This window comes from Herpailurus yagouaroundi, unplaced genomic scaffold, assembly GCF_014898765.1.
Source record: "Herpailurus yagouaroundi ecotype Mexico unplaced genomic scaffold, PumYag 140, whole genome shotgun sequence".
NCBI lineage: Eukaryota > Metazoa > Chordata > Mammalia > Carnivora > Felidae > Herpailurus > Herpailurus yagouaroundi.
This window is the reverse complement of record NW_024412395.1, coordinates 91,205,026-91,231,028: the sequence shown is the minus strand read 5'-3', so window position 1 is coordinate 91,231,028 and position 26,003 is coordinate 91,205,026. Positions and strand designations below refer to the sequence as shown.

The following is a 26,003-nucleotide window of genomic DNA, read 5'->3' as shown; positions in this document are numbered from 1 at the left end:
GCAGAGAGAGAGACAGAGAGAGAGAGAGAGAGAGAGAGAGAGAGAGAGAACCCAAGCAGACTCCACACCAGCACAGAGCCCAACATGGGGTTTGAACTCACAAACCTGTGGGATCGTGACCTGAGCCAAAATCAAGAGTCAGATGCTCAACTGACTGAGCCACCCAGATGCCTATTTCACTTTCATTTTTAAAATTCCCTTTATTCTTTGTCATAAAATTATTCTTATTTTATGATTTATTTTTAAGAGTAGCACTAAACTCTGGGGAAACTTCCTCCAAACAAGAGAAGTTAGAGCATTTGTCCCTTAGATTTCCCTGCAACATTCCTATGGAATTCATAAATGCATCCTCAGATTTTTCATGAAGGCATTCCAAAAAGAAAAAGCCAATTTCACATCAGAATATTTAGGTGATATTGTGGCCTAAACTAGACCTGTAGAGGATAAAGGATTGTAAAAAGCAATGGGAATGGGAGGCTTCATCATCAAACATTCTTCCAAAGTGGTGCCTTTTAGTACACTTTAAGGTAATACGTTTATGTGTGTAATGAAGAGACCTAAAAGGAACCATCATGAAAATAACATGGTGATGTACATGGAGAATGCAAGAGCAAAACCCCTATAGTCTTCATTTTGAAAGGATCGACACTGAAATGTCTTCACCCATTGCCTAACTCGCATTCTTAACAAGGGCAATATCGTCCCCTGGCAAGAAGGCAAAAATTGGTTCATAGGGGAAGGTAAAAAGATATGAGATACTACAATGACTTGTGGACCTCTAAAGGACGATTTATACAAACAGATACACAGTGTGTATGTACCACTAAAATTTCATAGGCATAGAAAGTGATTAGGAAAAAAAATATCTAAGGTTGAGAAATTGGCTAACTCATATTTCTATCAGAAGAGTCTTTAAAAATCCTCCATATCTAATGCATGTGACTTGGTCAGAAAACCTACAAACTCTTGTTTTTTTTTTTTTTTCTAGAAATTCACTCATTTGTCATTTATTCATACAACAACTAGGTTTTAAGTGCCAACTATGTGTCACAAACTATACTATGCATTAGGATTTTATGGTAAAGAAGGCCTTACCCAAGAAGCTGATAACCAGTAGGATATTCAGATACTCAGACATGTAAGTGGGTAACTGTGATATATACTTTGATTTAAAAAAATTACTACCACTTGTTGGGATCCCACTGGAAAGGGAGGGTAATATAAATTTGGTAGATCAAGGAAAGCTTCTTGAAGGACATGGTAACTATGAATACAAGTGCTTTAGGCAGTTGAAGCAGATTATACAGCATTTGAAATCAAGACAAAGGATGCTATGTTCAGGAAATGAATGTAATTAGTTAAAATCAGTATGGTTGGTAGGATAGATAACATTCAAAAATTGTCCAAAAAGTCCATCTCTCACTGGGTGCACATGCCACTCCATCCATCAAAAGGGGTCTATTCCCCACCCCTTGAAACTTGGCTAGCCTGTGATTCACCAATAGAATGCAACAAAAATCACTCTGGGACTTATAGGTTCAGGGTGCACATACTAAGAGGAACACTAACTTCTATTCCTAGCTCTTAGAAGTCAGCTACCATACTGTAAGGCAATCCAGAAAATCCTGCTGAGGGATGGGAGTCATGTGAAGAAATTCTATAGAAGGAAAGAGAGAAGGAGGAATATATAGGATATATAATAGGAGAATGAGACATCAAACATCTACATTTTCTTAAACTTTCTGTGTACCAGTTGAGTGCAGATGAGTGAATGACCTCAGCTGAACCACAGAAAACAAAACCAGACAGCTGAGCCCAATCAACATACAGAATCTAATGTTTTTGGTTTAAGCCACTGAGATATAAAGAGGTCCAGTTGCTGAAACATCTGGAGTATAGTGTGTAGGGACAGAGTTGGACAGGTAAGCAAGAACTAGGTAAGTAAAGGTCTTAGGAGTTTCATTTAAGAGTTTAAACTGTTTTTTTTTTTTTCCTGTGGACAATGGGTACTCTTTGAAGATCCTTTAGAATGGAGTAATGCCATCAGGATGAAATTAGACAGGCTAGGTGGGATCTTCCCCAGACTGGAGCAACCAGGTTTGTGAACTCTAGGCAGGTGGCTCCTAATGGTAACTGATTCTTTAATAAGAGCTAACCTATAATTTAAGGACAAAGACTGAATTTCCCACTCAATGTACTCTTTTCCTGAGATTCTAAAGGTGAGAATGTAAAGGTGGTGGAACTTTTCTTTTCTTTTTTTTTTTTTTTTTTTAAATGGGTAACTGCTAAAAGCATCGAGTCAAAATTGTGATCTGTCAGGGTGCCTGAGTGGCTCAGTCGGTTAAGCATCAGACTTGATTTCAGCTCAGGTCATGGTCTCACGTTTTGTGAGTTTGAGCCCCACATTGGGCTCTGCACTGATAGTGTGGAGTGTGGATTCTCCTTGGGATTCTCTCTATTCCCTCTCTCTCTCTCTCTCTCTCTCTCTCTCTCTCTCTGCCCCTACCCCTCTAGCTCTCTCTCTCAAAATAAATAAATAAACGTAATTTAAAATTTTAAAAAATTATGGTCTATCTCCAGAAAATGGTTAGTATCACTTTATACAGATTTTGTATAATTGTGAGATAATAGTAAATATATATTGGTCTCTGTCCCTTGTTAATGTCACAGAGCTCCTAAAACCTTTGTAAATTCCTAAATGATAAGAATACTAGGAGGATCAAGGGGCGCCTGGGTGGCGCAGTCGGTTAAGCGTCCGACTTCAGCCAGGTCACGATCTCGCGGTCCGTGAGTTCGAGCCCCGCGTCAGGCTCTGGGCTGATGGCTCAGAGCCTGGAGCCTGTTTCCGATTCTGTGTCTCCCTCTCTCTCTCTGCCCCTCCCCCGTTCATGCTCTGTCTCTCTCTGTCCCAAAAATAAATAAACGTTGAAAAAAAAAATTAAGAAAAAAAAAAAAGAAAAGAATACTAGGAGGATCTTTTGTTCTAATATTTGGTCTTTGACCCCAGTTCCTGACACAAGGAACATAAATTCCTGGGTGATAGTAGTCTTTTATTCTAATGAGGCAACTCTAGGCTCCTGGATGGCTCCTAGATGAGGACTGGTCATCTGAAAGGCCAAGCCATAATTAGAAGCTTGGGATGTTCAGCCCCACCCCTATTATCTTGAAAAGGGAAAGAGGCCGTAAATGGGGTTAATGATGGGGTGATGCCTACATGATGAAACCTCCATAAAATCCCAAAAGTATAGGGTTCAGAGAGCTCCCAGGTTGGTGAATTCATCCCCTACTGGGAAGGTAATGCATCCCAAGTCTATGGGAACAGAATCTTTTGTGTTCATGACACTCTCAGACCTGACCCTATATATCACTTCATTGGGATGTTTATTTGTTTCCTTTATCATGTCCTTTAATAAACTGGTAGATATAAGTGTTTCCCTGAATTCTAGAAGCCATTCTAGCAAAGTAGTCAAACATGAGGAGGGGGTAGAGAAACCCTCTGATTTATAGCCAGTCAGTCAAAGCACAGGTAAACAACCTGGGCTTGTGACTGCTGTCTGAATTAGGAAGTGAGGTCAGTGTGGGGGTGAGGGGAGAATTGCCTTGTAGGACTGAAACCTTACCCTGTGGAATATGATACTATCTCCAAGTAGATAGTGTCAGAATTGAGTTGAATTATAGGACACCATCTGGTATCACAGAGAATTTCTTGGTGTGGGGGAGGAAAAACCTCCACACAACTTGTGGCCACAAGTGTCAGAAGTGTTCTCTGAAAGGTAAAGGAGACTATGGGAAAGAACACATAGTATGGAAGAAATATGTGGTAGAAAGAACTGGATATTTTCCTGCATAGGAAAGAAAAAATGGAGTTTTCCTTAAAGAATAATGAACTGTCATTCCAACTTTATATAAATATAGAATACATTTATAAAAAGAATATAAATAAAGGTATACTTTTACTCCACTAGGTTAGGGTAAGACCATGATATTTTTAATTCCTTTATTTAAACTACTGGGTAAAATAGGGGCACCTCGGTGGCTCAGTTTGTTAAGCAACTGACTTCGGCTAAGGTATGATCTCACAGTTTGTGAGTTCAAGCCCAGCATCAGGCTCTGTGCTGACAGCTCAGAGCCTGGAGCCTGCTTCAGATTCTGTCTCCCTCTTTGTCTGCCCCTCCCCAACGTGTACTCTGTCTCTCTCTCAATCTCTCTCAAAAATAAATAAAAATTATTTTTAAAATTAAAAAATAAACTATTTTACTGAGGTAAAATAAAAAAATATTTGTTTTTGGGGCGCCTGGGTGGTGCAGTTGGTTGAGCGTCCGACTTCAGCCAGGTCACGATCTCACGGTCCGTGAGTTCGAGCCCCGCGTCAGGCTCTGGGCTGATGGCTCAGAGCCTGGAGCCTGTTTCCGATTCTGTGTCTCTCTCTCTCTCTGCGCCCCTCCCCCGTTCATGCTCTGTCTCTCTCTGTCCCAAAGATAAATAAACGTTGAAAAAATAAATAAAAAAAAAATATTTGTTTTTAAGTCTTAAACGTCATATGAATAAATTTCTCAATAAACCCTGAAAACTGCCATCTTGAAATATAGAATATTTCTTACCAAAAATTATAAAATTTGTTTAGGAAATTTCTAACAGAAGTGATATAATTTAGCCACTTTTCTTAGATCTTCAAGCTATTTATTATTAAATAACATTTAGGATTTACAATGTAGTGGGTTATTTACAAATATTATATACTTAAACATCATAATAGCCTTGTGGGATAGGGTATAATAATAATTGTCATTTTGTTTAGATTAGAAGTAAATAGAGATTAAATAATTTGTCCAAGGTTATAGGGGTACTGAAAAGAAATAGAGATAAATAGGCTAAGTAACTTGCTCAGGGTCACAGGGTTAGTATGTATTAGAGCCACAATTTGAACACAGGCCAGCTAGCACTAGTCTTTGTAACTGCTAACCTGTACTGTTTCCCTAAATTTACCCTTTTTAACAACTAAAAAATTTCACATAAATCATGAATACAGATGGAACAAACACATAGCAATCAATGAAGAGTAAGGTACCAAACATTCCAAAATCTCAGACTCCACCTCTGTAACATGGGTAAATAACAGTGTGATATTAAAGAATTTTAAAGTGGATCAATAGACATAATATATGAGAAGCCTTTTATATTGTATTGGCTCAGCTTCTCAATAGATGTTCTTCACTAGTATTGTTGTATGGACAGCATGCAAGATTTAAGAACAAATGTTAGCTGATCTTTACAGTAAAGAGAGACTAGTTCATAAACCATTATATTTTATTTAGCCTATTATTTCAAAGTTTAGCCTTTGAGATAAATGACTTTGTGGTGAGGTAATCAATAAAAAACAAATTATTTACTGCGTCTTCTTATATAAAAGGTAAAACTTTCAAAATTCAAAAAAAAAATATTTTACTTACTAGGCACTACTCCAGGGTAAAAGTCATTCTTTAAATGAAAAGTCACTTCAGAAATATCTAGCTAAACAAACATAAATTCATGTACTTCTTAAATCATTAATAGCTTAATACCTCACTTCATTTGGACTAATCCAGTACCTGTATCTGTGAATTAACAATTTTCATCATTTTTCTCTTGTTGGTTTCTTCTTAAAAAGAAAAATAGCTAAATTTCATGATAACTAGCAATAAAAATTAATATCAATAATATTAATTTCCTAGAATAACTAGGATTTAAAATAATCAATCCAATATCTATTTTCAATACCTACAAAAACATTACAAATAAATGTGTATTTTCTACCAAGCACAAAAGGAAAATTATATATTCTATGTTATATACTAGACAACTAGATTTAAATGTACTGCTGTATGCTTTTCCCAAAAGAAAAAAGAAAGCCTTAATATTGCCAAGAAATTGTGATGGAGTCATTTATCAATCATTCTTCCTGTATAAACACATAGAACATTTGGCTTCCTCTAAAGAGAACTTCTGGCATTATTACAGCAGTTCCTGACAATATTTTAAATAAGAGGATATTAGGAAGAAAAGATGGAAAATTTTAGAAATAGACGTAATTTTTTATTTCACCAAGCTTTATGTTTGTTGTTTATATATCCTTAAGCATAAGCATAAAGCAAGTGCAGATAAATTCTTTCTATTCCTATGTCACAATTTCTCATGCAATTAATATGATCAGTTCTATTAATGTGCAACATTAATAGTAAATCAAGGTAAGTATTACCCAGTGTATCACCAATTTGTTAGGCCCCTTGAAAAATCTTTGATATGAGTCTGGTTTAACATAATAGAATTAATTTGGTCAAAATCTCCTCCCTTTTCCAATTAGATAACTGTAGAGGAGGGGAATTGATTTGGTCAAGGTCAGGAACATGATTTGGTCACATTGTCAAAACTTGGAGCTATATGTGAGAGGAGAATAAGTTGTCTTCAGTTGCGACAAACATACCCTGATAAAATATACACAGCAACAATGGTAGTTGCAAGAATTGTCTCAAATGCCACAATTTTGAAAAATTTAATCTAGAACTTCATATTGAGATCAGAAATTTATGATTACCTTTTTCCTATGGTAAAGGTCTCTCCCCCTCCTCCTCCAGAATTACCCAGGTATGTATACAGAAGTGGTCTTCATTCTATATCATAAATTATATTTCTCATGATGCTTGACACACACTGTTTAAACATACCTCTTCTCCTTCCACCCCACCCCCATTCTAGACATTGCTCTGATATGATCAGGAACTAGTGCCCAGTGCTGTTTGGAAACTGGGAGACCTGAATCCTTACTCAGGCACTTGGTACCTTCTTTTGGAGAAAATATTCAGAAAGAGCACTCTGAGTAAATTCAAACTATTTAATCTCTATTCTCACATGTGACAGCTGGACTCTTTTTGCCTGGTTCCCAGCAATGCCGCCCTAATGCCTAAAATAATACCAATCCCCTGCCATCCACTTCTTCCAGGCCCACAGTCAATAATTAGGTCTATAGGTCTTACTGCTAAAATGATAAATAGAAACGTGGAAATAAATCAGTCTCTCACCATTTTATTCCCAATATTTAGTTATTTATTGAATGAATGAAGAAAATCAAAGGGGAAGGGTATGTTTTTCAGGAATATCATCACTCCTCAAATGGAGAAAAAGTATGGAAAATCAGGTTGGACAACTAAGGAATAGATCTTGGAGATAACTGAGTAAAAGAACAGGTTCTGGGTCACCAAGATCAGGGTTAAAAGCTACTCAGCTGTCAAATTTCACAAGTAAAATGAGTAGGCCAAGTGTGTGAGGGAAAAGCAGAAATTCAAGAATCTAGTAAGTATGTTAGTAATACTTCTAAAAAAATCAGATGTCTGGGAACTGGGAGGAGACAGTACATATGACGATGGGGGCTAACTGTTGGGGAGACAGACACATAAGAGTAAGGAGGCCAGAGCGTCAGGCAAATAAAGCAGTCTGTATTAAAGAGGCCTCTTTGGTATCTTCCACCAAATATAATAGAACTGGGCCAAGGGTGCATGACTGAAGTCACTTGTAGGTGCCGTGAGAGTGGTGTTTATAGTGACCCTATTTGCTTAGAGTATGCCACTTCCAGTTATGACTATAAGTAGGAAACTTAGATCACAGGCATTCACAGAAATCACTGTGAATGTCATTCAAGTGACATTAAAGGGCAAGGTGACATCAAGTGATACATAAATTATAAGTGGATTTTCCAAATTTGGTAGAGATTTATGACTGCACAAAATATTTTCACTAAAATCCATGCACTCATTCCTTCAGTACATATAAGGCACCTCCTGTATGTCATGTGCTATTCACAATAGACATTATCTATGCCCTCATGAGTCCATGATGAGACACTGGGAGAGACAGATACATAATGGGATTCAACAGGACATATGTGCCCTTATATTATGTATCTAGTACCAAGAGAACAAAAAGGGGGTTTGGTTTATAGATAGGGATTTTTTTTTAGATTGCCTGAGTATTTTCAAATAGAAAAATGGAAGTACATACATTCCATCCAAATGAACATGGGTCAATATATGAACATGTGAAAAGATTTCACTGAGGCTAGAACATAGTTGTATAGAGGCAAAAGGCAAAACAGAGCTAGAAAAATAGGTTGGAGCTAGATTGGGAAGAGCCAAGTGTGTCTTGAGGTCTTAAAATACAATTAAAGATTTTAAAACAGAAATAAAATATCAAGTCATTTTAGAAAGATTACTATAAAAGGGGGAGGGGCCAACATGGCAGAGAAGTAGGGGGATCCAAAATTCCCTCGTCTCACAAACAAAGCAGTGTTGAAGCTAAAGGACTTTAAACTCCAAGAGTTCATGAGGAAAAGAGACAGTCGCACTTCCAGGGACCCACCGGGACAACCTGACAGGCCATAGGGCTACTTAAACAAACAAATCAAAGCATACCTAGTGGAAGGTTCAAAACATCACTACAAGTAGGGAGATAAAGTAACCAAACTTGCAACAACAGCGAGCAAGTAACACTCTCCAAAAAACACCTCCTGAAGGGCCAGACACTGGACAGTGTATGACCCCTCTTTAATATAGTAGTACTCACAGGTGCAGGACACATAACAAGCTTTTAAAACACATAAGGGACAGAAAACTAGCCAAAATGATGAAACGGAAGAACTCCCCTCAAAAGAAATTCCAGTAAGAAATGACAGCTAAAGAATTGCTCAAAACATATATAAACAATATAACTGAACAAAAATTTAGGGTAATAGTTATAAGATTAATTGCTGGAGTTGAAAAAAGCATAGAAGAAAGCAGAAAATTTATTGCTGCAGAGATCAAGAAACTAAAAATTAGTCATGATGAATTAAAAAGTGCTGTAAATGAGGTGCAAAATAAACTACAGGCAATGACAGCCAGAATTGAAGAGGCAGAGGGAGAATAGGTGAAATAGAAGATAAAACTAGGGAAAAAGATGAAGCTGAGCAAAAGAGAGATAAAAAATTAGATCACGAGGGGAGAATTAGAGAACTAAGTGACTCAATGAAACAGAACAATATCTGTACCATAGGAATTCCAGAAGAAGGAGAGAGAGAGAAAGGGGCTGAAGGTGTGCTAGAACAAATCATAGCTGAGAACTTCCCCAGTCTGGGGAAGGAAACAGACATTGAAATCCAGGAGGCAAAGAGAACTCCCCTCAGACATAACTTGAATCAAACTTTTGCACAACATATAAGAGTGAAACTGGCAAAATACAAGATAAAGAGAGAATTCTGAAAGCAGCCAGGGATAAACAGACCTTAACCTAGAAGGGTAGACACATAAGGGTAGTAGCAGACCTATCTACTGAAACACGGCAGGACAGAAAGGAGTGGCAGGAAATTTTCAATGTGATAAACAAGAAAAATATGCAGCCAGGAATCCTTTATCCAGCAAGCCTGTAATTCAAAATAGAAGGAGAAATAAAGGTTTTCCCAAACAAACAAAAACTGAAGGAATACATCACCATTAAACCAGTCCTGCAAGAGATCCTAAGGGGGACTCTGTGAGTATTGCAAAGACCACAAAGGACCAGAGACATCACTATAAGCATGAAACCTACAGATAACATAATGACTTTAAATCCATATCTTTCAATAATAACACTGAATGTAAATGGACTAAAAGCTCCAATGAAAAGACATAGAGTATCAGAATGGATTAAAAAAACAAACAAACGACCCATCTATTTGCTGTCTACAAGAGACCCATTTTAGACATGAGAACACCTTCAGATTGAAAGTGAGGGGATAGAGAACTATCTATCATGCTACTGGAAGTTAAAAGAAAGCTAGAGTAGCCATACTTACATCAGGCAACCTACATTTTAAACTAAAGGCTGTAACAAGAGATGAAGAAGGTCATTATATCATAATTATGGGGTATATCCATTATAAATGTTTAGGCACAAAATTTGGAGACACCCAAATATTTAAAACAATTAATCACAAACATAAGCAATCTTATTGGTAAGAATGTGGTAATTGCAGGGGACTTTAATACTTCACTTACAACAATGGACATATCATCTAGACAGAAAATCCATAAAGAAATAATGGCCCTAAATGATACACTGGACCAGATGGACTTGACAGATATATTTAGAACTTTTCATCCAATAAAGCAGCAGAATACACATTCTTCTTGAATGCACATGGAACATTCTCCAAGATAGATCACATACTGGTTCACAAAACAGCCCTCAAATAAATACAAAAGAATTGAAATAATACCATGAACACTTTCAGATTACAATGCTATGAAACTTGAAATCAACCACAGAAAAAAGTTTGGAAAAACCTCCAAATGTAAGGAGGTTAAAAAACATCCTACTAAAGAACAAATGGGTCAACCAGGCAATTAAAGAAGAAACTAAAAAAATATATGGAAACAAATAAAAATGAAAACACAACAATCCAAACCTTTTGGGATGCAGCAAAGGTAGTCCTAAAAGGAAAATACATTGCAATCTAGGCCTATCTCAAGAAATAAGAAAAATCCCAAATACAAAATCTAACAGCACACCTAAAGGAACTAGAGGAGGAACAACAAAGAAACCCCAAACCCAGCAGAAAAAGAGAAATAATAAAGATCAGGGCAGAAATAAACAACATAGAATCCAAAAAAGCAGTAGAACAAATCAATGAAACTAAGTTGTTTTTTTGAAAAAATAAACAAAATTGATAAACCCCTAGACAGACTTCTCAAAAAGAAAAGAGAGAAGACTCAAGTAGATAAAATCCTGAATGAAAATAGATTTGTCACAACCAATCCCCTAGAAATATAAGCAATTATCAGAGGATACTATGAAAAATTATATGCCAACAAACAGGATAGCCTGGAAGAAATGGACAAATTCCTAGACACCCACACGTTACCAAAACTCAAACGGGAAAAAGCAGAAAATTTGAACAGACCCAAAACTAGTGGAGAAATTGAATCAGTTATCAAAAATCTCCCAACAAATAAGAGTCCTGGACCAGATGGCTTCCCTGGGGAATTCTACCAGACATTTAAAGCAGAGTTAATACCTATCCTTCTCAAGCTGTTTTAAAAAATAGAAATGGAAGGAAAATTTTCAGACTCACTCTATGAACCCAGCATCACCTTGATTCCTAAACCAGACAGAGACCCCACAAAAAAAAGGTTAACTATAGGCCAATATCCCTGATGACTATGGATGCAAAAATTCTCCAGAAGATACTAGCAAATTGAATTCAACAGCATATCAAAAGAATTATCCACCATGATCAAGTAGGATTCATTCCTGGGCTGCAAGGCTGGTTCAATATTCACAAATCAATCAATGTGATATATCACATTAATAAAAGAAAGGATAAGAACCATATGATCCTGTCAATAGATGCAGAAAAAGCATTTGACAAAATACAACTTCCTTTCTTAATAAAAACCCTCAAGAAAGTTGGGATAGAAGGAACATACTTAAATATCATAAAAGCCATATATGAAAAGTCCACACCTAATATCATCCTCAATGGGGTAAAACTTAGAGATTTCCCCCTGAGACCAAGAGCACAACAGGGATGTAATATCTCACTACCATAATTTAACATAGTGTTGGAAGTCCTAGCATCAGCAATCAGACAGCAAAAGGAAATAAAAGGCATCAAAATTGGCAAAAAGTCAAACTTTCACTTTTCACAGATGGCATGATACTCTACATGGAAAACCCGAACGACTCCACCAAAAGACTCTTAGAACTGATACATGAATTCAGTAAAGTTGCAGGGTACAAAATTAATGTACAGAAATAGGTTGCATTTTTATACACCAATAATGAAGCAACAGAAAGAGAAGTAAAGAAACTTATCCCATTTACAATTGCACCAAGAACCACAGAATACCTAGGAATAAATCTAACCAAAAATGTAAAAGACCTATATGCTGAAAACTATAAAAAGCTTATGAAGGAAACTGAAGACACAAAGAAATGGAAAAACATTCCATGATCATGGATTGCAAGAATAATGTTAAAATGTCAATACTACCCAAAGCAACCTACACATTCAATGCAATACCAATCAAAATTGCACCAGAATTCTTCTAAAAGCTAGAACATGCATCCTAAAATTTGTATGGAACTACAAAAGACCCTGCAGAACCAAAGTCATAGTGAAAAAGAAAACCAAAGCAGGAGGCAACACAATCCCTGATGTTAGCCTCTATTACAAAGCTGTAATCATCAAGACAGTATAGTATTGGCACAAAAACAGACACATAGACCAATGGAATAGAATAGAGAACCCAGGGGTGCCTGGGTGGCGCAGTCAGTTAAGCGTCCGACTTCAGCCAGGTCACGATCTCGCGGTCCATGAGTTCGAGCCCCGCGTCGGGCTCTGGGCTGATGGCTCAGAGCCTGGAGCCTGTTTCCGATTCTGTGTCTCCCTCTCTCTCTGCCCCTCCCCCGTTCATGCTCTGTCTCTCTCTGTCCCAAAAATAAATAAACGTTGAAAAAAAAATTTACAAAAAGAATAGAGAACCCAGAATTGGACCCACAAATGTATGGCCAACTAATCTTTGACAAAGCAGGAAAGAACATCCAATGGAAAAAAAGTCTCTTTAACAAATGGTGCTGGGAGAACTGGACAGCAACATGCAGAAGAATGAAACTAGACCACCTTCTTACACCATACACAAAAATAAACACAAAATGGATGAAAGACCCAAATGTGAGACAGGAAACCATCAAAACCCTAGAGGAGAAAGCAGGCAACAACCTCTTTGACCTCATCCACAGCAATTTCTTACTCAACACATCTCCAAAGGCAAGGGAATTAAAAGCAAAAATGAACTACTGGGACCTCATGAAGATAAAAAGCTTCTGCACAGCAAAGGAAACAATCATCAAAACTAAAAGACAACCAATGGAATGGGAAAAGATATCTACAAATGACATATCGGATAAAGGGCTAGTATCCAAAATCTATAAAGAATTTGCCAAACTCAACACCCAAAAAACAAATAATCCAGTGAAGAAATGGGCAGAAGACGTGAATAGACACTTTTCCAAAGAAGACATCCAGATGGTCAACAGACACATGAAACGATGCTCAGCATCACTCATCATCAGGGAAATACAGTTCAAAGCCACACTGAGATACCACCTCACACCAGTCAGAGTGACTAAAATGAACAAATCAGGAGACTATAGATGCTGGTGAGGATGTGGAGAAATGGGAACCCTCTTGCCCAGTTGGGGGGAATGCAAACTGGTGCAGCCCTCTGGAAAACAGTGTGGAGGTTCCTCAAAAAATTAAAAATAGAGCTGCCCTATGACCCATAAATAGCAATACTAGGTACGCAAGGGATACAGGAGTGCTGATGCATAGGGGCACGTGTACCCCAATGTTTATAGCAGCGCTTTCAACAATAGCCAAATTATGGAAAGAGCCTAAATGTCCATCAACTGATGAATGGATAAAGAAGATGTGGTTTATATATTCAATGGAATACTACTTGACAATGAGAAAGAATAAAATCATGCCATTTGCAGCAACATGGATGGAACTTGGAGGGTATTATGCTGAGTGAAATAAGTTAGTCAGAGAAGGACAGATATCGTATGTTTCCACTCATATGTGGATCTTGAGAAACTGAACAGAAGACCATGGCAGAAGGGAAGGGGGAATAAATAGATACAAACAGAGAGGGAGGGAGGGAGGCAAACCACAAGAGACTATGAAATACAGAGAATAAACTAAGGTTGGATGGGGGCATGGGGGAGAGGGAAAATGAGTGATGGGCATTGAGGAGGGCACTTGTTGAGAAGAGCACCAGGTGTTGTATGTAAGCCAAGTTGACAATAAATTATATTCATAAAAAAAGAAGGATTATTATAATGGCAGTAGAGGAGATAAGTTCTATTTGGAGGGACAACTGGAGGCAGAGAGAATAGTAGGTAGTTGTTGGGGGAGCTTAAGTGACATGATGGACTTTGATGGAAATGAATGGCTGCTCAACTCATTTTGGACATAGAATGCACAGTCTTAAGTGATTGACTGAATGTTGTAATAAGTGGTAAAAAGGACTTAAGATTTACAGATCATCTTAGGTGACTATATTGATGATAATGACACTAACCAAAGTGGGAGAAAGAAGAAGGGAAGGGTGAAGGGAAGGGAATGGTGGAAAAAGGGAATTGGCTTTGAGACCTGCTAAATTTGAGGTGCTCACAAGACATGCAAGTTGGAATGTCCTATTTTATGAAGTAGTCTGAATTAATAGTTATTGCCTTGAGATAATGTCAGTAGTTCTAATTAAATTCATTTAAATTTAAATAAAGTAGTTAAAATTGAATTCAGGCCATAAATATTGTTAAGTATGTTAGGTGTATAAGTCTAACCAAAAGTTCTATTATTTACTCTTAGATTACAAAACATTATTGATATGAAAAAAGTAGTAATGTAAAATGAATATGACAATTTCAACCTAGTCATGGCCATATAGAAAATTGCCAATAATGTTTAAGATTTAAACCTATCAGCACAAGCACTAATGTTTATAATCCATTCACCATGTAATTGTGAATAGCAAGAAAAAATAAATTATTAGATACCATCCCACATGCATCAACTTTACCATGTATTAAAGACAAGGTCTTCTCAAAGTTTAAGTGAGGCAACCCACCAAGCAATGGCAGGAATTGCTGGAACCACTGATTACTCATACTTCATCAAGTCTTACCACTTCTAATTATTTAAACTCAATTATGAGTATATATATGAATATAATATAGTTTGAAATACTAAATACTTTTTAAAAACAGATGCGTATATTATTGTGTGTGTATATATATATATATATATATATATATATATATATATTCATTCTAAACCATCTTCCCTGACATTCTATATTACAAAGATTAACATTTGTTTTTAACTTTCACTTCCCTTTCTGTTACACAGCAGGTAATAGGCAATACCAGTATTTAGCTAAGCAAGAAAGTGAATTGAGAGATGGTTTCCAAATTTACTGGAATATTATTACTGAAATGCCATTTCATGGAAATTTCACTTGACTTATCATAATAATACACTCCAGAAAAAGTTTTATGCAAAAACTAAATGATTTGTTTGCTCCAAAACCTAAAATTATGTGTGTCCTAAGGGAGACAAGCATACTTTTATTTTTACCAACCTTAGTTAATTGGTGGGATTTTTATATATTTTTGGCACTACAAATAATTGCCATATATAATTATAATATGTCCAACAATTCCTTCTAGTAAGTCACTGTGGTTATTACCATGAATCTAGATAATTAAAACAGAATGAAAAACTGTTATAGCCCCAGAAGGAGTCTTGTCTTGGAGTCTATGAAACGCTGGAATTGAAAATGCTTTGTGCATCATCTGTGACCAATGAAAAGACCTTTCCGTAATTTTAGCTGTAAGCTGACCCAAAAAACAAATCAGAACACCTTCTGGAAGATGACAGCTGGTCAACAAACCCAAAGTGTCTGCACAAAGTTAGTTTAAGGTAAGGACAGTTACATGCAAGGGCATTGAAGACAATCTGAAATAAATTGAAAATCTAATCTCCTAATTAGATGATGTATTTATTCATGGAACACGCCCAAAAAGATAAACAGGTCATTAAAATGTATGTTTACATTTACTGTAAATCATGTACCTTTTCCTTCTTAAAAATTAATGGCATAAATATTATCATTATTTAATGGAAGCTAACTGAATACCTTATTATGTTGATAGCAAATCATAAAACCAGCAGAATATATCCTCATGGCATAAAGTGTTTAAAATTATTCTGTACACTAGTTATAAGTAATGATTACACACATTTTTATCTGTATGTAATGATTATCCTCCTAAGGAGAATTGTCTTGAAACTTCAAGAAACTGCAAGTTCTTTGCTTATTTGTTTGGAGAATATAAACATTATAACAATTACAATATCAATTAAACTTATTATAAATATGTATTATAAAATACCAGTTAAATGTATAGTTATAAAAATGATTTGATGGTTAATTTGAAAACTCACATTTTAAAAGATAACTAGCAGTTTCTTATAAACACATATAATTTATAGCCAAAACAATAAGAGAAATTAAGCTTTATATTGACCCATGTTGAAAAATTACATTTCTAAATGCCCTTTTTCTTTTCTGCATTAAAAGCAACTTAGTCACTTTATCTTTATTTCCACAGAAGTGCATGGAATAGTACTGACATGGACCTAACAACTCGCCAGGTGGCACGCACAGTTGTGACTGTGTTCACAGCATGTTCTAAGGGCCCCATACAAATCTAAGCCTGCTTGGAAGTTTAATAGGCATCCCAAACATAACATGCCCAGCTCCATATTCCAAACCTTCCCCTCCCTTAGCTTGTCCCATAAAAATTAATAGTCACTGTATCTTCATTGGCTCTGACAAAAACCCTGGGACTCATCTTTAAATCCTCTCTTTCACCCCATATCCAGCTTATCAAAAAATACTATAGACTCTCATCAAAAAAATAAAAATCTTACCATTTAGCCTCTATCCCATTGCATGCTGGCCCAGAATATCTTTACACATCTCTTGGATTATTGAAATTAGCTCCTAACCAGTCTGCCATATTCTATCTACCCTTAACCCCTCTGACAGTCTAATTTCCACACAGAAGTCACAGAGATCTTATGTAAATCAAATCAGGTAATTCTCAGAATCCTCCAGCAGTTTTCTAGCATCCTTGGAACAAAATTCAATGTCCTCTTTACTACCATCTAGAAGGCCCTAAAGTCACACCCTTTTTGGTCCCCAAGTACCTAATTTCATTTTCTCCTCTTCTCTCTAAGCTCACCTACTTTATTTATCCTGGATTCCTTGCTGAAACATTTTGGAGATGTTCTCTTCTTAAGGGTTTTGCATTTGCTGTTCCTCCAGCTCTAATTCTTGTCCTTAATTCTCCGTGTGTCTCACTTCCTCAGCTACTTCAAGTTTTTGTTATAGATCACCTTCTCAGAACAGTCCTGGATTTTCTCTTTAAACCTGAAGCCACCCTGCACTCCATTTTCCTATGCCCTGCTTCATGTTTTTCTCTAGCACTTATGGCCAACAAATATATTGTAGCATAGATGTGTTCATTATTTGTTTATTACCTGTTCCTTACAACAAATTTAAGGCCCCGGGAACAGATTTCTGTGTATTTAGTTAACTGTCCAGAATAGTGACTGACAAATGCTCAATACTTTTTTCTTAAATGAATGAGTAAATATTAAAGTACCATCAATCTTTTAAAATTTGATTTCATTCATCTTACATAGCCTAACTCATTTATTTTCATAGAAATATAGTGCATTTGTCAGGGCAATGAAAGCAGTACCACAGAAAAAGCTTGAAGAAGGTCAGGAACTCACCAAGCAACAGATGACTCAAGAACACACATTCCTTCCAGCATGTGGCTCACCACTTTCAAAGTCTTTTGATTTCAACTAGGAAAATGAGGATGGACAGAGTAGACAATACCAATGGAAGCCTAAGGGGTTGGACCTGAAAGTGGTATACACTGGCTTTGGTCAGAATTAGTAACACAGAGCTTCCATATAACCTTCCATATTCCATATAATCTCCCAACGGGCCCAAGGAAGAGAAGACTGGGTTGGTGAGCATCTAGCCAGGCTCTCCCACACATAAACTAGGAAAACACTAACATTCTTTTTTTTTTTACTTTTATAAAATACTTTAAAATTTATGCTGCATACCTATGGAGAACCATGACAGAAATTAAGTAGAATGATGGGATTGTACATGACCGGAGGAGTAGGAGTGAAATATTAGCTACATTTTTCAACAGCTGCTTCTCTGAGTAGGTGATATTTGAGCTGAGATATTAGAGATGAGAAAGCCAGACATGCAAAAATTAGAGATGCAACAACACAAGCAGAAAGAAGAGCTAGTATAAAAGCCCTGGGAAAGTATAAACTGTGGTATGTTTGCAAACAGTAGTGAGAAGACTGAAGTAGCTGAGGGTACTGGGGAGGGGATATGAGGGAGCGCATGGCCCAAGAGGCAAGTAGGAGACAACTTGTAGAGCCTGATATGCCACAGTAGCAAGTTTACACTGTAAAACAAGGGGAAGACGTTATTGTATTTAAAGAAGGGAATTTTGTGATCTGATTTATATTTTTAAAAGATCTGTCTGCTTACTGTGAAGTGAGTGAATTATTATAAGGTAAGGTAGGGTGAATTAGTAGGCTTTTGCAATAGCACAGACTTGGAAAAATGTAAATGTATTCTGGAGGAAGCACCTATCAGACTCACTGGTAGAGCTAATGGTGGGAACCGAAGGGTGAGAGAATGAGCAATCCCAATGACTCCTAGGCCTTTAGCTTGAGTAAATTCACATACGTTCACATTTTGCTTTTACAAAAATAAGGAAGGTCAGAAGGCCATGTTTTCTGGCAGGAAAAAAAAGAGATTTCTTTCTGGGCGTGACAATTTGGAAAAATCTATTAGATACCCAAGCTCAGGAGAGAAGTCAATGGTAGAGATATCAGCATGGGAATTATCAACACATGGAGAGTATTTACAGCCTGAGGATGGGAGAGGCCACCTGGAGAAGTGTATTAGTGAGAAGAAGAAGCTGTGCGCTGAGCCAGGGAGGAGTTGGGGAGGTGGAGTCTATCAACCAGAACTCTGGCAGAAGAGAACAGCCTCCTGAAGACGCTGAGCAGGACAGCTTGGGACTCAGCAGGAAAACCAGGGCCATAGAAATAATGAGAGTCAGGAGAGTAAAAGCAGGCGTGGCAGGTTGTAGTGACCGAATCTGAGAGGTAAAGAAGATGAGAACAGGTAAGTGGCACTGGCGGTGGGCACCACCGCTCAAAGGAGCAAATGACTGACAAAAGTAGTTTCAGAGGAGAGGAAAGAAAGGAAACTGAAGGGGAGAATACAGAAAGAACAAGTAGAGGCTGTTAGTTCCATCAGCACTTCTGCCAACCATTTTGATGAAAATGAGCCAGAGCAGCTTCTGAGGAAAGAGCATAGGTGCAGAAGGGGGTTGTCAGGTCAAGGGAAAAAAAAGTGTTTTTAACTAATGGGAGTTACTTAAGGATATTTTCTAGGTTGATAGGAATTATCCTGTGAGAGTAGAAAAAAGACATCTACCTAAATCACAACTTAAAAACTCTTAACTAATCTGATTTAAAATCCTGGTTCTTCAACCTATGAAATTGCACTCTATAAAAATGCAAATTAGTAAGACATTAAGAATCTTTAAATTATCTGGAATTAATATGCATTTATTTTATTTTGACCTTGTTAGAAAAACATAGTAAAAATAAATTTTAATAAATCTTGTTTTTCCAGGGAAAGAACATATAATTAACAAATTCCGCCCTTAAGCACAATCTAATTATTTTGATATTTAAGTTTAAAGCAATTATCAGGGGGAAAATGATATTGATCAAACTCATAGGTTATATAGTTGTATGTTACTGGCAAACTTGTATGCCTTATTGTGAATACAGACACTATTTCCTCAGCATTTTTCTTTAAAATAATGCATGGCTTCTTCACTGTCTAGAGGTTTGCTTTTGGGTTAACCAGACCCGATACAAATTCTTTCTCTGTGATTCTCAAGATCTCTGAGCTGTGTATGTGTGTGAGAGAGAGAGAAATAGGGAAGATAATAAATTCCCTATAGAAACATAAAGGTCAAACATAGCGTGTATAAAGCAAAGCAGCTGAATCCTGGCATTTATAGATGCTTATTGTTATTACTGATATTCTTTTATTATTATTTATTATTATTATTATTATTATTTTGATAAAGTTAAGGAACCTATACACCACAGAGGGAGAGCTTAATTTCCATTGATGGTAACTGACAAACAAAAAATAAATAAACAGAAATTTATAAAACAAAAGCCTTTTCCTTATTCCTTAAAGAAATATATATACGAGTCAATAAACATTATATTAAAGAATCATAAAGTACAAAATTTTGGGTGTGTATGTGGGGTCAGGGAGAGAGTGATTTGGTTTTAAAATTAAGAATAGAGAATATTAAATTATTTGAGCAACACAGAAAACTTACAATTTAATTTTATACTATGGTTAGTTAAGGGTTGGTGGTATAGAATGAGAATACAGAGAAAGAGGTAGAGTAAAATAAGTGGGGAGATAAATAAGCGTGTGACAATGAAGAAATGGTGGTATGAAGAAGTAGCAACCAAGACAAACTGGAAATGAGTAAGACAGGCAACAAAAGGCTCAGGTAAATGAGTTGTCCCAAAGTCACAGCTTAATCTTCCTTTGAGGCATATAGCCATTGGCATCTAGCCAATAATCACTAGAAAATTAGTGATTATTCTATTAGTGATTGATTGTTTTTTGTTTTGTTTTTGTTTTTTGTTTTTGCTTTTGTTTTAACTGCCTAACTTATAATGTTAGAATCTTCTTTCCTAATGAGCTAACTAGTGAAGATGGTGACAGAGAAATTATTCCCTGGGTTGCAGTAGTAGTTACCAGGGCAGCTGTTTTTCCAAAGGCTGTATTTCCAAAGGAAATAAATCAAGCTGAAATCCAGATTTTGTCTTTTACTAAAAGTTAAATATTTACCTCATTATCTTCTCTTCATTTTCATTTAATCTAAACTTTTCCCTTAACCTCCACTTAATGGTTGAATTGACCAGCATTTCTCATTTTCTCTGTAAACTATGCTAGTTGTGTTCACTGTGCCTCAACTACTCAGAGCTCTCAGACCACACCCAAGCAGACCAGCACAGGATACTCCCACCAGCTAACAGCCATGATTACAAAGAGTTCAAAGGAGTATTTTACTAACCCTCCTTATAAGTCAGTTGTGTTTGCTATTGTAAATGTAATTAAAAGACTAATCAAGGTGATGAAATATGAATGTGATAAATATGCTGTCAATGAAAATTAAATTAATACTATGGAAAGGTAAGAGGATCATCTTCTGAGTGTCTGAAGTTCTTGTTTCAGATTAAGGAAATAACAACATTGAAACTGTAAGTGATACATTATTGGTATAGCTTATGGAAGAGTGTAAAATTCCAATCAACAGTCAATCAAAGAAAAAGTCATGGCCTTCTTGTTTTCACTCTTATGTGGATCCTGAGAAACTTAACAGAAACCCATGGGGGAGGGGAAGGAAAAAAAAAAAAAAAAGAGGTTAGAGTGGGAGAGAGCCAAAGCATAAGAGACTCAAAAAATGAGAACAAACTGAGGGCTGATGGAGGGTGGGAGGGAGGGGAGGGTAGGTGATGGGTATTGAAGAGGGCATCTTTTGGGATGAGCACTGGGTGTGGTATGGAAACCAATTTGACAATAAATTTCATATATTAAAAAAAAAAAAAAGAAAAAGTCATGGCCTTACATCAAAAGACTGGCATGTGAATGCAAATGCACTATTTTAAGACAAAATACAATACATACTTCATGTTGAATGTATCTTTTTTATGGCTCCCTTACAAACAGACCTTTTCAGTTCAGTAACTTACTGGTTTTGGTCAGGGTAGATAAGATCATATCTGCTGTGCCCTTAAGATATCAAAGATAATAAATATTCTTGCTACATGGAAGTAATCAAACAAGTAGGGTTTAGAAAATAAATAACATATCCAGTCAGTGGGAGCAGAGAAAAGTTTGCAAATGAAAAAAAAAAAAAAAAGTACTCACCACAGGTAAATGCATGTAAGTTATCGGAGTTGGTTAACATCTTATTTTGAGACATTTTTCCTCATTAAATATAACAGGAACAATTATATAATGTTTGCCATACATTTTTTACAAGCCTAAAATTTCCTGAAGATTGATGACATAAATTTGGCAATATATGAACAAATGTAACAAAAGAATATTACTTACCTAAACCATAATCCAAGTGATATATCCATGATCACATCCTAAAAGCTTACCACTTACTAAACTTTTAATAACCACAGAACTATATCATAGAACGTATATATATGCAGATTGCCCATGTTAATATTTATCTTGAAAACTGAATACCAGTGTAAAATTTTAAGATATAAAATAGGTATGAATATAAATATGCAGATTCAGAAAAGAATGCATTTAATAAATACCAAGTAATAAGTTTTGTCTTTCAACTGATAGGATTGTGGTTCACAAAACTAGTCCTCAAAACAAAATAAACGATTTGTTAATGAGGAAAAAACATACATTGATAATAAGTAAATAATCAAATGAAATCCTTAGTTGCTGAGATCCCATATTTAGAAGAAATCCTACAAACATCTCTAGAAATTAGTTGTGCTTTCTTTTAACCCTGAACTACAACCTTTACAATAAACATACACAATAGTGCACTTAGTCTGTACTGCCACCAAGTGCCTAAAGCAATTAGTTTTAAGTTTCTTGCAGCAGCTATAAGCAGATTCTTTTGCTGTTATGAGCAGCAATTTGGAAACGGGCTAAGAGCAAATCACTTCAACCATGAATGGCTATAAGAGCCACACAATTTAGACATGACAACAAAATCTCAAAGGCATTAATAAAAAACATCAAGAATCCTACCAGCTCACTGGAAGTTCATGAAGTCTAAAAATGTTATTCAGCTTGTAGTCAACTTTTGCTGGACAAATATTTTCTTTATATAAATACAGGTTTGGATTTGGTTGCATATCTGTGGGAAATTCTGAATCCTAGATAAAAAAGAAAAAGCAAGAGCTATGTGCAAAATAGGCATATCACTGTACACACTGATACAGTCTTATTTAATATTCTATCTTATTTAATATTAAATTATAACATAAATATTACCAGTATATTCCCTCAGGACTTACCATAAGTCCTTAATTTCCTATTTTAGTTTGAGAAAACATGCAAAAAAGATAAAATGTTAAATAAGGCACATATCTATTTATATAAGTTTAAACTGCATGCTACATGGTAAAAATTATTTTAAAACACACCACTATTAAATTACAGTGAAGCACAATATAGCACTTTCTTATATTATTGGTCAACTGTCCTTTTTCAGAAAGTTTCCATCCCCAGCAGTAATGTCAGCAAAATCTGTGATTATTCTTATACTCCTTTTGTCCTCTATAAATGGTAAACCAAAAACATTTTTAATTGGGAAACAAAGTAATTACGTATATTATTTGATTAATCATGGTATTCTTCTTTAAACCTGAGGACGCAGGGCTAATTTAAAGGCACTTACTAAAAGTAAAAGATTTCTGTCTTAATCACTTTAAATCTCACATACATTAGAATCCACATCTGCCAAGCAAATTGTAACTGGAGATCAAAGATGATTTTTAGTCCATGAGAAAGTAAGCTCCCCTCAGCAGAAGGAGGATATACTATGAACAGGCACTTTTTATTTTAATTTGTTTATTTTTTTTTATTTTTGAGAGAGAGGGAGACACAGAATCCCAAAGCAGGCTCCAGACTCTGAGCTGTCAGCACAAAGCCCAACACGGGGCTTGAAGTCATGAACTGTGAGATCATGACCTGAGCCAAACTCGGACGCTTAACCGACTAAGTCACTCAGGTACCCCAGCACAGGCACTTAATTAACATGGATGCATTAATTGCTCAATTCCACAGGAAAAAAAAAAAGGAAGTAATCAATCCACTTACACTTAATGCTTTAAAATTACCTTTAGAGAGAGAGGTATATCATTTGTGTACTCATTCATTTATTCCAAAAATATCTGTCAGTGCTACTTTAGGCATAAAGCAGGCATACTTAGGCATAAGGAATCCACTAATGAACAAAGATAAAAAGTCTTGCCCTTGTGGAGGTTACATTGGAGTTGGAAAATGATAAAAACCAATTTTCATAAAGAAGAATTTTTCTGATAAACAAAATAATATACATTCACATAGAAATATCATGCATTCAGGGGCTGGGTGGCTCAGTCAGTTATGTGTCCAACTCTTGATTTCATCTTAGGTCATAATCTCATGGTTCTTGAGATCAAGCCCTGTGTTGGGCACTGTGCTAATAGTGCAGAGTCTGCTTGGGATTGTTTTTCTGCTACTACTCTCCGGCTCACACATGTGCAGTCTCTCTCAAAATAAATGAATAAACTAAAAAAAAAGAAAAGAAAAGAAATATCATGCATTCCATATACTACCAAGAAAAAAGGAAAGGATATCTTATTCTCACCATACAAATATAATTGCTATTAGCACTTTGATGTAATAATTTGCCTCTAATTTTTTACAAAATTGAGACCATGCTCTATTATCCACCCTCAATTTTTCATTTAACATTATACCACTGCATTTTCTAGTCTATTCTGAAAGTACCATATTGTTTTTAACATTTAGCTATTTTTATTTTCCTTACATTATCAGTGCCATGAACAGCTTTCTGTCTATAAATCTGCATTTCACTGATTATATCCTTAAAGTGTAAATAAATAATTCAAATAAAATAGGGGCGCCTGGGTGGCTCAGTCGGTTGAGCAACCAACTTCAGCTCAGGTCATGATCTCACGGTTTGTGAGTTCGAGCCCTGCGTCAGGCTCTGTGCTGACAGCTCAGAGCCTGGAGCCTGCTTCTGATTCTGCGTCTCCCTCTCTCTCTGACCCTCCTCCACTCGTGCTCTGTCTCTCTCTGCCTCAGAAATAAACATTAAAAAAATTTTTTAAAAATTATAAAATAAAATAAAATAAATACTTAACAAAAAACATGATACCTCTTCATAGACTGCTTTTCAGAAAGGTTATGTGAATGTATATGCTGCCTGTCATATAATACTGTGTGCAATTCACCGCAACTTTGTTAATGCTATATACACATATATACACATACTTCCTCATGTTTAAAATAATACATTCGGTAAGATACTTCTTTGACTAATATTTATCATTGAGCATCTATTACATGACAGGCACTAGTTTTAGCTCTTATGTCATTGGACAAAATAGACAAAACCCCCTTCCTTGTGGAGATTACACTCTAGTGTGAGGACACCAAATAATAAACATGTAAACTATATTATATCTATATGCTAAAAAGTCTAAGGGAAAATTGTTGTTAATTCATATTTAAAAAAACTATTTTATTGACATTTCTTAATTGATTAGGTTTAAGTTTTGGGTTTCTTATTTCTTGCTTTACTTCTTTTTTTTCTGAACTGTATGTTTATGCCTTTTGCCCATTTTTCTATTGTTATGATAATTCATTTTAATAATGTTGCTTGGGTTTGAAATGGAGGCAGGATAAATTATTATGCTAGAAAATATGGCAAAGTGAATCAGAATCCAGTCTTATATAATTTTTTGACTCCATGGAAAATCTAGAACCATAAACTTATTATCTGCAGCAATTTTTACAAGCAATCATTATTTTTAAACCAATCATTATATAAAACTAATACAATGAGACATTTAATAAAACCTAATCAACTAGGCTTAATAAAAACCAAATCAGCTACATCCTATTTGGTGTAGCCGAAAAGAATACCTGAACAAGTATTTAAAAGAAAATTTATAAGAGTAGCCAAGGCCTAGAAACAGCAATCCTATCTAAACATAAATGCACTTGCAGAGGCAAAATGTAAGAACCCTTCTATTGCCCAGCATGTAAACCGAAATATTCCAGGAAACAAAAGCAAATAAATGGTCAGGCAGGACCAGTGAAGCAAATGCAGGATTCATAAATAAGGACTATGCATAGAGAACAGAGGGAATAAAATAAATTTTAAAACTGTTCTTTCAAATGACATAACCATTATTATTTCTTTGTATTGACAAAGTACAACTGCAGGGCACAGCTAAGCTCTCAATAATATACTTTGATAGGTCAGCAGTTCTTTTACTCTGCCCACCCTTTGAAATCATCAGGCAGCTTTTTAAAAATACAAATTCTACTGGATCCCACCCCAGACCAATTAAGTAATAATTTCCAAAGGTAAGGCTCTGACATTGGTATTTAATTTAAATTTCCCCATGTGAAATAAAAGTCAGGATTGAAAATCCTGGCTTTCCCTAGTGA

At 35.9% G+C, this 26,003-nt stretch overlaps 1 protein-coding gene across 2 annotated transcripts in view; it reads right to left on the bottom strand.

The window, feature by feature from the left end:
- SPAG16 (sperm associated antigen 16) overlaps positions 1 to 26,003 on the bottom strand; it is a 1,036,541-nt gene that overhangs the window by 854,343 nt on the left and 156,195 nt on the right. For both annotated transcript variants that reach the window (XM_040476151.1, XM_040476150.1), the window contains one exon: positions 22,563 to 22,690. In XM_040476151.1, coding sequence (XP_040332085.1) covers positions 22,563 to 22,690 — 128 coding nt within the window. The remainder of the gene's footprint in view (positions 1 to 22,562; positions 22,691 to 26,003) is intronic.